General features: G+C 40.2%; 1 protein-coding gene across 27 annotated transcripts in view; it reads right to left on the minus strand.

Moving 5' to 3' along the window:
* LOC126924020 (CUGBP Elav-like family member 4) overlaps window positions 1-15,177 on the minus strand; it is a 606,431-nt gene that overhangs the window by 36,603 nt on the left and 554,651 nt on the right. For all 27 annotated transcript variants that reach the window (XM_050738070.1, XM_050738063.1, XM_050738069.1 and 24 more), the window contains one exon: window positions 6,893-6,972. In XM_050738070.1, coding sequence (XP_050594027.1) covers window positions 6,893-6,972 — 80 coding nt within the window. The remainder of the gene's footprint in view (window positions 1-6,892; window positions 6,973-15,177) is intronic.

Below are 15,177 nucleotides of genomic sequence, written 5' to 3' on the forward strand. Positions count from 1 at the left end.
GGTTCTCCCGTTAGCTGCACCATCACACTTGCCAATTCGCCAGCTGGTAATTTCAATAGATACAACTAGAACCGCAAGACTGGCCGGAACGCCGATTGCCTCTTGTCCACGTGATTCTCTGTTGGAATCCGAATCGAAGGGATGGATCTAAACTATCCAATTCTCTGGTGCATTTCAAATTACAAGTTTTACGCTTTAGCCTGCCAGAGAAAAATCACCTGACTCAGCACTTTTTCCATTTCGTCTCGTTATATATCGGGATAATACGTGAAAGGATGTAAGATATATCAATGAGAAAAGTAAAAATTACCCGTCTTAACGTTCGTCTCGTACTTGTTAGATTACAGAATTTTTAAGAACGTTGCGCAATATCCTATAACGACGAATACATTTTTTGTCCGTGGAAATTAAGTAGGAAAGATCGTGAAGGGATTTCGTTTCGATTATAAAATGGCGATATCAGTTTCTGCTCGAAACTCGTGGATGATGTTTCGGTAAGAAGGGTTCCCCTTAATTACGAGGGTAGCCCCGTAAATTTGGAGAGCAATCAATTCAAGGAGACGTAAATCCTATCTGCAATAATTTAATCTTTACTCGTTAAATCTACCCATAATAATTTTACTTTTCAGTCACGTTACATCCCGTGTAACTTGGTGCAAATCGATTGTCTATTTTTAAGCGGAAGCTCAGAGATACCGGTTTAATTCGCTCCAATTCAAATTTAATCACGATAATAGGGATATTAAGGTACGCTCCTTGAGAACGGTTATCCTTTGGGTAGAATCGAGGGGTATCGTATCTTCGCGTTTCTTTCTTTCTTTTCCACCTTGCTTTTCTTACCCACGGGATTTGGTCTCCTGTTCTGACTCCCGATAGAAAAGACTCGCCAAACAAGTAACAGTTGTATAGGAGATAAAAGCAATGCAATTACGAGGCCGCCGAGGGAATTACTCAGGGAATGTCTTTAATTAAATGTTGGAAGCAGTTTCCGAGCCTCCGTTAATGCAGAGACAATTTCCTTCCATCCACATTTCGCTCGTTTCCTCTCGAACAGAAAGGAACATCCGCTGAGGCTCGAGGGCTACTCCCCACCATCGATGCTACACGTCCATCTACAACACACGCTTCTACTTTTTTCGGTTCTTAAGATCGCGCACCTAATCGCGCGTGTCGATGTTTCTACCAAATGATCTTTCGTCGAATCAAATTCAAATTTTCTTCTTTGTCGCGATGATTTGGCAATTACATTTGCCGAAGAGAAATATATCTTTCGTATTTAATTATTAATTTATCGTCACTGATTATTGAGAATGCTGTGTAAAGTGTAAATCGAGAATTAGAAGTAGATTCGTTAAATGTTTATCTTCAAAATACGGTAGAACGTCATGAAACAAAAGAGTGTGAGAGAGAGTGTTAGCGAGAGTGGGTGTTGTTCGTAAAAACCGCCGTGCAACTCGATTACGATAAATGTGATAATAATACATCGGTTATCCATTATCCGGGTAAATCTTTCAGATAAAAGGGTCAAAGAAAAAACAGTATTATCTCTCGGATACTATGAATTATTATACAAATACTCGTTCGAGAATCTTATCCGAAACGATTATACGATAAAGTTTTTTTTGCTATTTGATAGATTTTTGTATATTTATCGCGATCGTTTGTCTAAAATTGAGAAAATGTCAGATTTTTCAAAGTATATACCACGTATTAAGGGTAAATTCGGTATTTCAGTGATAAGTCATTTTGACGACAGAATAGATTGAAAAGTATCGGAAATATGAAGCGTACGCGAGGAACAAGACGTTGTTTAAATTCGTTCCCGCACGCGTTTCAGTATGGAAGAATAGCGACGGAGGGTGGGGAGGGGGCGGTGGGAGTCTTTTTATTCCGAGCACTTAATTTCCGAGCGGTGGCAGCACGCCCGAGGGTTGGCGAGGAAAATAAAAACGGAGCAACGTTACGTAAAATTCCTACACTGAAAACGACTGTGTTACGTTCTGGCACGTTTTAGCCAGCACCGTAGCAAAACACTTCTCCCGTACGTTTGCTTTTATTACGAGGCATTTCAGGAGTTTGCAGAACCATGAGTGGGTGAACGGAGAGCATACCGCGGGGAGGGTTCGCGAGCGTGTCGTGAGGCGTGACAAGAAATGTCACACGCTTCAGAAGATATAACTACGCGTGAGGCCAGCGCTTGCTCGCATTCCACCGGTGACACGAACCGCGAGAGACGGACCGCGAACCTCACAGAAATATTGAGCCCCAGGAGAAATATTGCCCGCCGCGTGACGCGTGAACACCCTGTCAATTCGAGTAGAGCAAACCGCATTATACGGCTCGATGAGCTTCCAGAAAAAAAATGATCGGGGAATTTGTGCGACATGGCTAGTAATTTTTCACGGTAATAACCCTGGTTTAATGATCGATCAGTTGATATCCATGCTATGATTTCGAAATTGACCCACCCCCGATACCAACAGAGAACCCCCCAGAGAAATATTGTTCCTCCACAATATAGATGTAAATTCAGCCCTTTTTGACAGGAAAACGATTGATTTTCCAAGCATTGCTTTCAAATTGCTTCTTTTTACATCCATATTATGCAAACTTCTAAATATGTACCTCTTACATATTTGAACGATGCCAGGCTTTCTTTGGCATTTCAACGGTATGTCAAAAGTTTTTGTGCACTTTAGAAAGTTATATTCGAATATATTAGAGGAAAATTTTGCTTCAGAAATAGTTAGCTGTATCGAAAGAAAGAACGTTGAAATTCATAGTTTACGAATCGAACAGTGATCGCATGATAGAGTTAAAAATATAATATTTTTATGCCGACCGTTTGATAGAAACTTACAACGCTTTCACTGAGAAAAACGGATTGCGAAAACCGTAAATATATTGCTCCGTAAAGTTACTGTACGAATCCGTCGTCTATTCGAGCAACGTAAATCATATTACACGGTTACTGAATCCGAAGTGAAAAATGTTTACAGAACTTCGGCCGTATAAAGTAGCAGTTTTTTTTCGCTGGAAGAAAAACTGCAGTATTGACACTGCGAAATATTAACCGCAATGTCGCGCAAAGTTACTCGAAGAAAAGAAATATTATCGCATGATCCGGTACAATAGACTTTACAATCCTTGATATACGAATACATCCAAGAATTTTCTATTTCTTTAAATTAGTATTAAAATCTGAATAATTAAGTTACTTTTTGAGTAAAAATAATAGATTGATTGAAACGTGTTTTATTATTTTTTACTTTTACCTCGTATAAAACTTACTCATTCTTTTGTGCATGTAGTTTTAAAACACATGGGCAAAAAATCGATGATATCTCTTTCATAGAGGAATAGCATAAAAGCTGTATTACCGTGATCTTCGATTTATGTACTACATGCTTTTGATAACACGATATGATCCGAATCCAAAATTATTATTATTACGAAAGATACTATAGTATCGATATTATGAAAGCCATTTCCTTCTATCTTTGTTTACATCCAGCCCACAAAATCTCTGGCAAGAGTTTTACGTTTAAACGTATAGTACGAGTGAATTTTCTATACATTATGTCATCGATTCCTCACCGATAGTAGAAATATCGAACATTTCTGTCAATACGCGTTTTACTGCGCCAAGTTTTACTACGAGAGCAGCAATTCCGTTGAAGTAACGATAATAAATTTTGTATAGGATATAAAGATACGGAGCCAAAATTGCGTGGAAAGAAGTACAGGATCGTGTGCGTAGATCGAGGCACATCAGACATCGTTATATGTATTTAGCTTAAAAAATTAAAGGCATTGCAAGTCACGGTGTTAGTTCGAAGAACGGAATAAAGTATAAAATTAGGAGTACAAAATTATCATCTACATTTAATATTGTTTTATCTTTCAATAAAGAAAATTTAAGGCAGGATATTTCGAGGAAGGTACATATTTCTAACCGTACACAAGTGGCGTACCCGGCTCATGGTTATACCGAGAATATTCTCGTTTAACAAGGACAAAGTTCGAGATTTTCCTCTCCTAAGTTTCCTGTGTCTGCCCTTGGCTCGTTCTCTTTCGATATAGAGAGTCCTTGGAATGTTCCGGCCTGAGATCTCCAATATCTGCGAGGCCCCAACGCTATTCGCGCATCCCTCGGTTTAACAGGGCTTAATCATCATAAGAACCATCCTCTAAGGTCTGAACGTTTTCGTCCTATGACCAGTTAGCTTGTATCCTGAAGCATTCCAAGGATATACTGTATCATCGCGCCACTTAATCGCGCATTCCTTGTGTCTGTTGAACGTTTTGCTTAAATACCAAATAAGGGAGATATTTAGTTGATCGAATGCGTATAATATTTTGATGTATAGGTTTTCCACTGTTTGTTATATCTGTACGTTTGTGAAAATTCCCTTTACTATCGTTATTGACTACTTAGGATAAGGTATAAATTTCTATATCTCAATTTGATGATCGTGCGTGTCAGTGTATAAAAGAATCACATCCGCATACGAGTAGACACGTACGTACATGAAATAGAACGGGAAATTGAGGATTACAACGTGTCACGAGAAACTAGATCGAACGCGGTCGAATTGAATTATCCTTGCAGCGTTAAGATATCGTTCGCTGTGTATTATGTGAAATATTCCATTAAAATAATTATTTACCGAGAGGACGAATCGTTCATTCTATGATATTTTCCTTGATAAATTGCGTGAATATTGAATCCTAAACTTTTGAAAGACAATCTTCGTACTACGTTTCGGTTTAGGAAGGAGAGTATTAAGTAAAGCGACAATCTCTCGCGAGGATTTAGACGACAAAGATAAAAGAAAAATGTGTTCTACAACGGTTTATACGAAAAATGGATGGACGATAAAATTTTAATATAACTTCAATTTAGTAGGTTTAACGAGGGTGCCGCGCCGTTCCGTCGATTATGAGCGTTTCTACGAGGCTAATAAATCTAGAATCGTCCTAATGAAACGGCAAACTGCGTGTCTCGTTCCATCCTACGTTTTGACACTCCCGAGCCACTCGATGGGACGCGATGAAATCTCGTAACGTTGGTATCAAGATTTGCATAATTCGCAGTGATAATTAAGCGATCTGCATATTACGTTCCGCGCCATGTCAGTTTCTCTTTTAAGGGCAAATAGTCCCTGGCACGATCCTAAAGTTCCCCTTCTGTACCCACAATTTCTCCTCGTGTTTCGCTATTAGATTAGAGCGTTGTAACGAGTAATATTCACGTAACAGCCTCGCATCTGTCCCCGCCGCGCCCTTCGGCTACGATGCAATTCGTGATTTCATACACGAGGCACACGCGTGACACGGAACGCGAATTTCTCGTTGATATTGGAAAATACGGCACTGTCCTTTTTTTCTTCACCCGCCGTCGGACTGATGGACGGCGAAACAATTGCCGGATACATCGGAAAATATCGGGTGTATATGGACTTTCAACGGTTCTCCTACTTCGTTGCATTCGTTTCTTTGTACGTCCATAGTAACACGAATTGCACCGTGTGTATAGTTCACAGTTATGAAGTTCTCTACGATTTTATGTGATCGGAAATGTTCTGTTCATGTTTCATTTACACGAGATAGAGCTATGAGTCAATGAGGTGAAGAAAGATACGGAAAATAGAGGATATTTTTTTTTTTTGTAAAATCTCTCTAATATAGCATATCTAACAAATACACGGTTGATATCGCTCTCAATTTTAGTAACGAAATTTTAAAAGTGCAAACTTGGAGTGTCCGTCGACAAGCAATCCATCATACACCGGCTGTTCCCGAGGGTTTTCAGCAAAGTTTTGAGTAAAGAATCATGCGAATAAATCAATATTTTGATTAAAATGTAGCTAATAGTATACACTGTCAAAAATGATTTTTAATCGTAGAACGAAGATACATGCTGCGTCTCTAGAGTGGTATGAGATAGAATATCCAGCTCTCGTCTCATCATCTAGTAGTATCTTTCTGACAGTCGACGTTTCATCATTAATCGTCGAGTAGTTCTATTAAGCGTAATCCTAATGAACGAGTCCAACGCCAAACTTCGACATGTCAATAAATATGAGCAAATAACTGCAGTACGATAATAACGGCGATATTGGAAGAGGAATGTTGTATGGTCAAGTTCGGCAAGCGGCTTTGCGAACTTTCACCAATCAGCAGGTGGAATCCCGAACGAAACTCACTGACAATTCAATTACAACTGGGAATTCCTGGTCCGACCCTAAGCTGAGAAAGTTTGGCGGTTTGATAGAAGCCATAGGAGATTCAGCGACGGAGAAGGAGGTAGCCCACACTTCTCCAAGTGTTATGCAGATTTCAGTTTGGCCAGTCATTAGATTGGAACCACGGTATGTTTGCATGCATGACAGTCATTACGAGGGTTGTCCACCCTATACAATTTACCTGTTCCATAGAACGGTCATCCATGAATCCGTGATACGCACTCGTCATTTCTATTACTTTCAACTCCATTTATCGTCTTATGCGTATTCATTTGCTTTCTAATTTCGTTTATTTATGTTTACGCAACTTTCTTAGAGTCCTTGATGTTTGTCTATGTATATTTAGCGTATAATTGTTCAATTTGACATGAACATGACAAAATCTTAGATACCTCCTTAAAGTTTAGAGACCTATTTTGTACATTATTACTTTACTGTATCCGTTGGGAATCAATTCGTACATTGTTGAAGAAAACCATAGCAGCGATATCGCTGCTATTACTCTGTATATAGTTTTTCATTAATTTGAAGAAAAATGTTTCGTTGCTGCTCGATAGAACTACGTGTCCATTGATTTCATAAAAATTTCAAAACGTTTTACACCAATTTCCGACGTATTTAGAAAAACAATAGCTTCCACTCACCGGCATAGTTTGGCTACCGTGTAAGGTATTGATCGCCGCTAGCGCTTCTTGATGTGATGAAAGTTTCACGAATGCACAGCCTGAAATAGAAAGAGAAATTTCGTTAATATTCGATGCGTGCTTGTGCGAAACAAACAATTAAATAATTAGCGTCATTGGCGACAAAGATTTTCGATTATCCGAGCGATACTGATTTGTCTGTGGTTTGTTTTTACGAATGAAACTTGAAAATATACGCGCGGTACATTCGACACTGGTAAAAAAGAAAAAAAAGAGAAAATCGTTTTATCTGGAAAGAGAATACGCGAAGGGAGGGCGAAAGAAGTTTCGTTTTCACCATTGTCACAGAGTCGAGACCATCTCTAACGATGATGGAACGATTAATCGCCCCTACTCCCTGCTACGCGTGCTTATCGTTTATAGTTAGATGGAGACGCGAAGACAAAGAACTCGAGGGTGCTTTGAAAAATTGACGCGCCAGCGGAGCGCAACGTGCACTTAATAAAAGATGTTTACCACGAACGGAGAAACGCTCCGTTATCCAGGACACCACTCCTGGTTTCGAGCAATAACGGTGCGTATCACAGTGAGCAAACGATCCTGAAAAATTACTTCTATCTACGATCGTTCGCAAAATAATCTAGAATACTTTGTCACACTCGTGGGGAACGATTTTTAAAAAAGTAAATAGGTGGTATACCATTTAATTAGTTTACTTCTATAACAGCTATCATATCCTTTGGTCGTGTTATATTATATAGCTAAAATTTTCTCTCATAAAGGAATATATTCGATATTCCAAGCTATTTCGAGTTTCAGGTTTCGACTCGTATTTGCTAATTAAAAAAATGTTATTTGCCGAAGACAAACTAGGATGATCGTTTTGATGAATTAATGAAACGATTTGCACGGCTGAGGATATTTTGAAACATCGAGGGTCAGTTTTATCGGATATATGTATAACAAAATCCTTTGTTATTTAACCGTTTCTACCAAATTCGGTGTGTTTTACGGAATGGGAATTCGGACAAGAACGGCGAAGAATGTCCGAAATCGGAGATAAGAGCGATCCAAAGTGTAGGTAGGTGGATAAGATTTTCTCGCGACTCAACCCCTACCGTTCACCGACATCGCAAGAATTTGTCCGAGCTTGCGAGCTTGTTCTGGCCCATCCCGCTATTCCTTCTTGTGCAAGCGAAATCTCCGACGAGGCTCTCGAAGACGATGCGCTCTTGAGATTTTTCTCCACCGCTTTGAAGCAGACGGGTAGGAAGGTCGCGCGGAAATAAAAGAGTCGAATTTCTCGAAAGTCCGCGTTCCTATACGTATAAAGGCTCGCGCATATGTATTTTCTCTATTTCTTTCTTCGTGTACACACGTATACGTTTTCACGTGCGTACGTATGCCGTTAAGAACACGTATATATGTATAGTATACTTATATACACATGTGTCTATGCGACGCATGTGTTTGTACGTGTATTTGTAGGTGTATCCATGTTCGACGAAGCGGCTCCTTCTCGCCGGCTCGAAAACTATGTTTGCCCCCTCGAACAACGGCGAACAACAAACACTGGACAAACCGCTCGGCCCTTCGCCGACGACGACGATGTAGACTGGTTTCGTGGATCTCTCTCCCCGTTCCCATTTCGTCTCGAACCCTTCGTCGACCCCTTCGCGACCCTTTCCTAGACCCATCCGTTCCACTGTTCTCTCTTCTCTTTCCCCTCTTCGCCTGTGTGCCACCACAGCCGGGTTCGAACCAATCGATAACGCCTGCGAGACTTTCCACTCATATATTTGATTGCTCGGCAAACATGTCTAAGTTTATTCTGCGGCCCCCCATCCCTATCCCGTTCACTCCCACCGGTCGTCGTCGAAGCGCTAACGCGCGCTGCTTGCGCCAGTGTACCGGCGAACGCTAGACTTTCCGATACGTTGGAAACTCTCCAAGGGGGGATGATGCGAAACCAACTTTTCTTCCTTTTACCTCTTTTTTTTTTATTATCCTTACGCTCGGATAATTTGATCGTATTAGAGCAACGTGTTTGTGGTCGTGAATGAAGACGCGATAATTGAAAACCGAGATGACTCGTCGCATTTCAATTTAGACCGGAGATAATCTTTGACTGCGATTTCATCTTCGCGGTCAATTTTCACTGCTGCCTTATCGCAGTTGATTTCTCAAATTGAAAATCGAATTTACATGATTATTTATCTCATGCCGGTGTTAATGTCGCGTCTCTCGACGGTAATTCCACGGTAAACGTATCCTTATTTGTTTTACCATAGAAGTAGGACCATCGTTAATGCAATGTAAAGATATAATACAATAGCGTGACCGACAAACGGAGTGCCTTTGTTTTTATGCAAACTCAAATGAAAAAAATGCTCCTCGAAATGTTGTAAACCTCGTGGCACGTACGTTCGAATCGCAAACAAACAGCGAAATACACAGCAAATCAATGATGTATATTTGTTTCTACAACAGTTGGAAGTGAACCGTGCATGGTCAACATTATTGTTCATTCACGGTGTACTGAAATTTTAAATAACAATAATTACGCCTGTTCGCAAAAGAATGTACGGTTGGAAATGTTAGAAGAGCATAATCTCATTTTAATAACCTTACATAATCGTACGTACTTTATCTAATTTTTATTTTTATACCGAAGCAAAGGTATTTCGAGAATTGTTCAAAAGAATACGGCAGAAGCTTTAAAAAATCTAAAGCAATTTAATACCAGACTGACCACAACATTGCGTACTTTATACCTATTAGATAGTGGTGTTCATCGACATATAAACTCTCATTAAATTTAATTATTACGTTTCGTGACACGACATGGAAAGAAATTTCGTTTTCTAGTTTAATTAAGAGTTAAAAACAGAAATAGAGCAGGTAGTTTTACAAGCAATAATGTACAAGCAATAAATATCCCCTAAAAATAGTATCATTTGGATAGGCGTTTGCACGCAGCTTCAAACACGTTCGGTTAGTATAGGGGTTGTTGGCACGCGCCTGAACGTTTTCGGGCGTTTCTGTGTCAATGGGCGGGGTTCTTCTTATTTTGTTAATAGTTTCGGGTCACTAGCTAAAACGAGAAAAATAGGCTAGTGGCCATGGGAAACGCGCAGCAGGGCGCGAGTATATGGAATAGGTTACACAAGATTTAATATCAAAGCGTTCGTTTTATTTTGTTTGCCTTGATATATTTAGAGAGATTTCCTGATAACGTGAAACGGCGTAACGATAATATATGCATAGCGGAATGAAATTTCGAAAGTTCGATTAAAGCGATTATCGTTCAACGATATCGCATATTGATCGGTGAAGTGCATTGTATTTCTGGCATTACTAATCCGTTTTAGTATTAGATCATCAACTACTTTTGAGTTTATGTATCTTTAGATCAATCGTTCCTCTGTCTATTAAACGATGAACATTTATCTTTCACATTTGTTCTTTGTTCTAGAAATATCTACTTCTGTAAATGATATGTTTAAATCATTAAATAGGTAAGAACGACGAAATTAACTTTCGTATGATGGAAATCGTCGCACAGAGCACTTGTCCATCGTTCATTGCGCAAAATCGAGGCACTTTTTGGTATACGAAAGAGTAGAAAAGAGCAAAACGGGGTTACGTGTAAATCGTTTGAACATATGCTTGATAACTACCGTTTGAGTTACCGGCATGACATGTAGCTTGTGTGCTGACACCGGGAACCGGGACCAAACGAATCAATTTCATTGATGAAGCTACTAAATCCGGCGCGGGTTGAACGCGAGCACTCGTAATTGGTACAACGATCGGTTTGGTACAAAGTACATAGAGCAGGGATGCGTCGAAGCCAGAAACGAACTAAAAAAAAAAAAGGAAAAAGAAAAAAGGAGAAGGATAAAAACAAAAAAGCAAACGCGTAAGTGTACGTTCATACGCTTATTCAACGTACGAGAGAAATAGTGAGACAAAGAGAGTGTGCGGGACAAGCGAAAGCAGAGGTAGGATAAGGGGCGGGATTAAAAACGCTGACAAAGTTACTAAACACTCGTGTGCTCAGCCCTTTTTATATTCGCGAGATGAAACCAGGGTTCGCGGGGCGAGGACGGGAAGAGGAAGAAGAGTCAGAGAGAAAGGGTGGAAAAAGGGAAAAGGGAAAAAGGAAAAAGGACGAGCATCGAGGCTTGCAGGAGCTCTCCAAAGCCTGCGGAAAGAGAAGCACAAATGCAAATGTAAACGTCGAGGAAAGAAGATACAGAAAGTGTGGATATAGTATATGGCGGCAAACTAGGAATTCGGTATAAGAGATTTGCAGGTTTGCCACAGGGTAGGCAACGGGGATAAGAGGAGAAGGGAGGAGGAACGGGGAGGAAGGGAGAAGCAAGACATGTAAATCCAACGAGAGACGAACAAAAAAATATAAAAATGAATACTGTGACCTTTACAATGGAGAATGGACGAAGATGGACAAGGTTCGAGAAGTCGTCTCTTCAATTTTTTTATGAAACTAAAACCTCCTTTGTGTGCCGTTCTCGTGAAGCGTAACACTTTCTGGCATAAAGAGTACTTTGAAAAGGAGCTTGAAATATTGTTTGCCTGCTGTGAAAGCACTGTTCTATCGTGAAAAAGTATTCTTATACTCTGAAATGAGTTCCTGCTAGTACAAACGAATGTTCGAAATAAAATACATATGTAATACACCTTTGATCACGATACACACTTGATTAAAAATAAATGTAAGGACGTGTCCTTTGTTAGAACAATATTGTGGAATTTTATGTATAATATTTCCATTTTAGACGCAAAGCTATCGCTCTTCCATTATAATGATACTGATAAACTCAAGATTTTCGAGTCGATGAACAGTTTTATAGTACCTTTAGAATTTCCTACTCCCTGTTTATGACAAATTCGAAAGTACTGTATAACGTTAACAACGTATTTGCACTGTAAAATCAGTTAACGACTTTAATATTTTATTAACATACCTAAAACTGCAATCAACGGAAAAGATGTTATTGGAATGTTATTTTATCGAAGACATACCTACTTCGACTTGGCAACATCGATTTTGGGTTTCGTTCGATACAAGAATTTGCTGTGTATTTGCAGAGAAATAAAATAAGACACCGGTGTAGAATGCAAGAAAACGTGCAGTACAAGCCGAGAGATGGTAAGTATAACGTGGAGACACGAAATGCCATTGTAATACGGACACGGGCGAATCCCGAAGGGATGCAGAGAGAGGGAGAGAGAGAGAGAGAGAGAGAGAAAGGAAAAGAAGACGGAAGAAAACAAAGAGGTAGACACGTACGAGAACGAAAGGGACGTGACAACACCCGGAAAACGGCGTTGCCACGCTGTTATTACGAGAAGATAAATTTCCTACCGGAACGTCTCTCTTTCTGCATTCCGAAAATATCGCGATGTCTCTCATTTTCGGTGGCACTCAGGCAAATCACATTCTACTTACGTAACCGCTGGACATTTCTTCCGCCGCGTCTACTTTACGTCTACTTTATGACACATAGAATCATAAAATATAACGATATTTTAACGAAAATATCAAGACTGAAGAGTTACAAAGAGGTTACAAAATCGTCTATTCTATCGCAAATTTTGATCTCACATCTGACAATCAAACAGTTAACATCTATTTAAATTCACGATATCCGATACTCGAAATTTCATCGATACCAAAACCCCGTAATGTTTGCAACGAGAGACGAAAGCAAAAAAAAAGATTTTATTGGAAAAATCTGAAAGTGCTTCTTCCGCGATATTAAACATGCGAAGTGTGTCACATGGAAAGAGAAAGATAAGGAACTGGCAAGGAAAGTATGCCGAAGCATCCCTTTACGGTCGTTTTGTAATTGACGGGAGCCTATGCCCGTTGGGAGTGGCCTTTCCAGCAGATTCATCTAGATTACAGTGCAAAACTACTCTCCGCTTGGCGTATTTACCCGGCATTAAATTACACAGACGGTCGCGCGCGTCGACGAGGGTTGAGCGTCGTTCGGCGCTTTACCGGTTTACTTTCATCACATCCAATATTGATCACGTCCAACGTATACGCTTTATTTATGCAACGCAGCGTATTGTTGTAGCGACAACTACGGAAATCGTGTCCCGGTTTGATCAGCGGCATCACATTTACTTTGGATTTTGTCGAAGCCTTCTCTTGTTATCTTTCTGGCTACCTCTGGCATTCAGCTCTGACCAAGGTTTAACGCGTTCTTCGATAGATCAATTGTGATCGTGTTGCAAAGAAGGTCGGTCTCTGCCGAGTACGTACCTAGAAATAGCGATTTAATCAAACAGCCGGTCTTTCATGAAATCCTGCTGGCAGTGGAACTATTGGAACTAGTAAATAACCGTTGGCCATTCTCTTTTTTCACAAAGCTGTTACATGCTATTCCTATTACCATTACGTTTCGGAATATGTAAATGACGTACGCCCGGGAGAATTGAAATCAAAATATTCATCGCGCGTAATATCGATTTGGCCGGATTCGCTTTCTAAGAATTCGAATACGTTCCCTGGAAAAGGTAGCATTCCGCTACAGCTTCGACTACGGAAATCGGGAACCGCTTTGATCCGAGTGTCGCGTTTACTGTGAATTTCGTCGAGGCTTTTTGTCGCACCTGTTCAACCCTTTTTTCCTTTTTGCTGTAGCTGCAACAGATGTTTCTTGAATTTTTTAAGGGTGTGTAAAAGGAATACGAGTAAACGCATACGTACGCATAAAAATCTGCAAATATTTGTTACAAATTTTTCTCGGCACGTGCGACGACTCTGTAAAAATAAACCCGAACTTTGTTATATATATATATATTCCAAACGCATTTTTACTTTTTGTGAAAACAAAATTTCATATTCATTCAACTATACAACTATGTATTTCATTCTTCAAAATCGTGTACGATTTTTACAACAATATCTCGAAATATATTTTATGCGCGCTAAAATTTCCACGGTCTTTACGGACTCGTCAACCGTTCCATTAGATTTCTAGTTATAGAGTGAATGCACAATTTTCGAAATACCACGAGTTCGTTACGGTATGTTGCGCAATTCGCTCTCGAGTAATTCCGGTAATACCAGTAATCATCCTGTCATCGAGTTAAGCTCTGACAAGCTCTCGATGTCTTTCCGTTCGCGGTTCAGATCTAAAATGGCGGTTGTTGGAACATAGGGTAAGGTTTCCGACTTCCCATGGGGAATCTCTGTTTTTCTTGTTCGAACGCGGCAAATACAGCCCATACTTTGCCACCCTTATCGAATTCTCCCTACTTCTTTCTATTTCTTCGCGACTATTCCGTCATAAAGCATCTTTCGTTGCTAGTTATTTTTCGTAACAATTATGATTACTTCGATTATATCTATATATATATAATTTATATAATTTCATATTTTAGCAATTACTTAAATTAACAACGTGCAAACGCAGGTATTAACACATCGAATTGCTTAGTGCAATCACGAAAGAATCTACGAAAGATTAATTAATAAAACCGGGGTTCGGTTCCCAGTCGATTTACATAGTAATATCCGGCGCCTTTGCGTACAGACGGTCGATCCTAATTTGAACAAAGTTCAAAGTGAAAATTTCCCGTCGCTTCTGCACGATTGCACTGATTTTCTGTGTGAGCAAAGTAGGATCTGCACGCGCAAATGGGCGTACAGAAATGACCAAAGAGAACAATAAGTCGGCAGCTTTAGAAAAGAGAAAGCGGCATATTGTCCTTTGGAGGTCATAAAGGAAGTCGCGGTGAAGGCACAGGGAGTCCTGGCATATCGTGGCAAGGGGGAGGATCTAGTGGAAGGAAGGAGAGAAGGGGTGGACGTTTCGAGGAGTAAAAAGAGTCGAAAGGAAAGGGGGATGCAGTGGAGCAAAGGAGAGTCTCCGGGCTAATTAAATAACTAGCAAAGTCACCTAGCAACTTGGCACCTCGACCCCGAGTCCATCCCCTTTTCCAAGTCCCGCGGTCTTTCTTACTGCTGGCTTCTACGCTTCCGTCTGTCTTTCTCTCAACCCTGCTTTCGACCCTGCTTCTGTCGGCCTCGCTTCGTGGTGCGAATGCACCCTCGTCGCCCACGACGTCACCTAGTTATTTAATTAAACTTCGCGGAAGCAGCTCGCGGCTGCTTGATACCGAAGCACGTAGCTCGTCACCTTTCATTTTCCTCGCCTCCTGCCATTTCTTATTTTCGTTCTTTCTTTGCGAATCATTTGCGGAACGTGGACGTCGTGCGTCGGCAGGAACAGTCTGCCATAATT

The sequence above is a fragment of the Bombus affinis genome, chromosome 14, assembly GCF_024516045.1.
Source record: "Bombus affinis isolate iyBomAffi1 chromosome 14, iyBomAffi1.2, whole genome shotgun sequence".
Lineage (NCBI taxonomy): Eukaryota > Metazoa > Arthropoda > Insecta > Hymenoptera > Apidae > Bombus > Bombus affinis.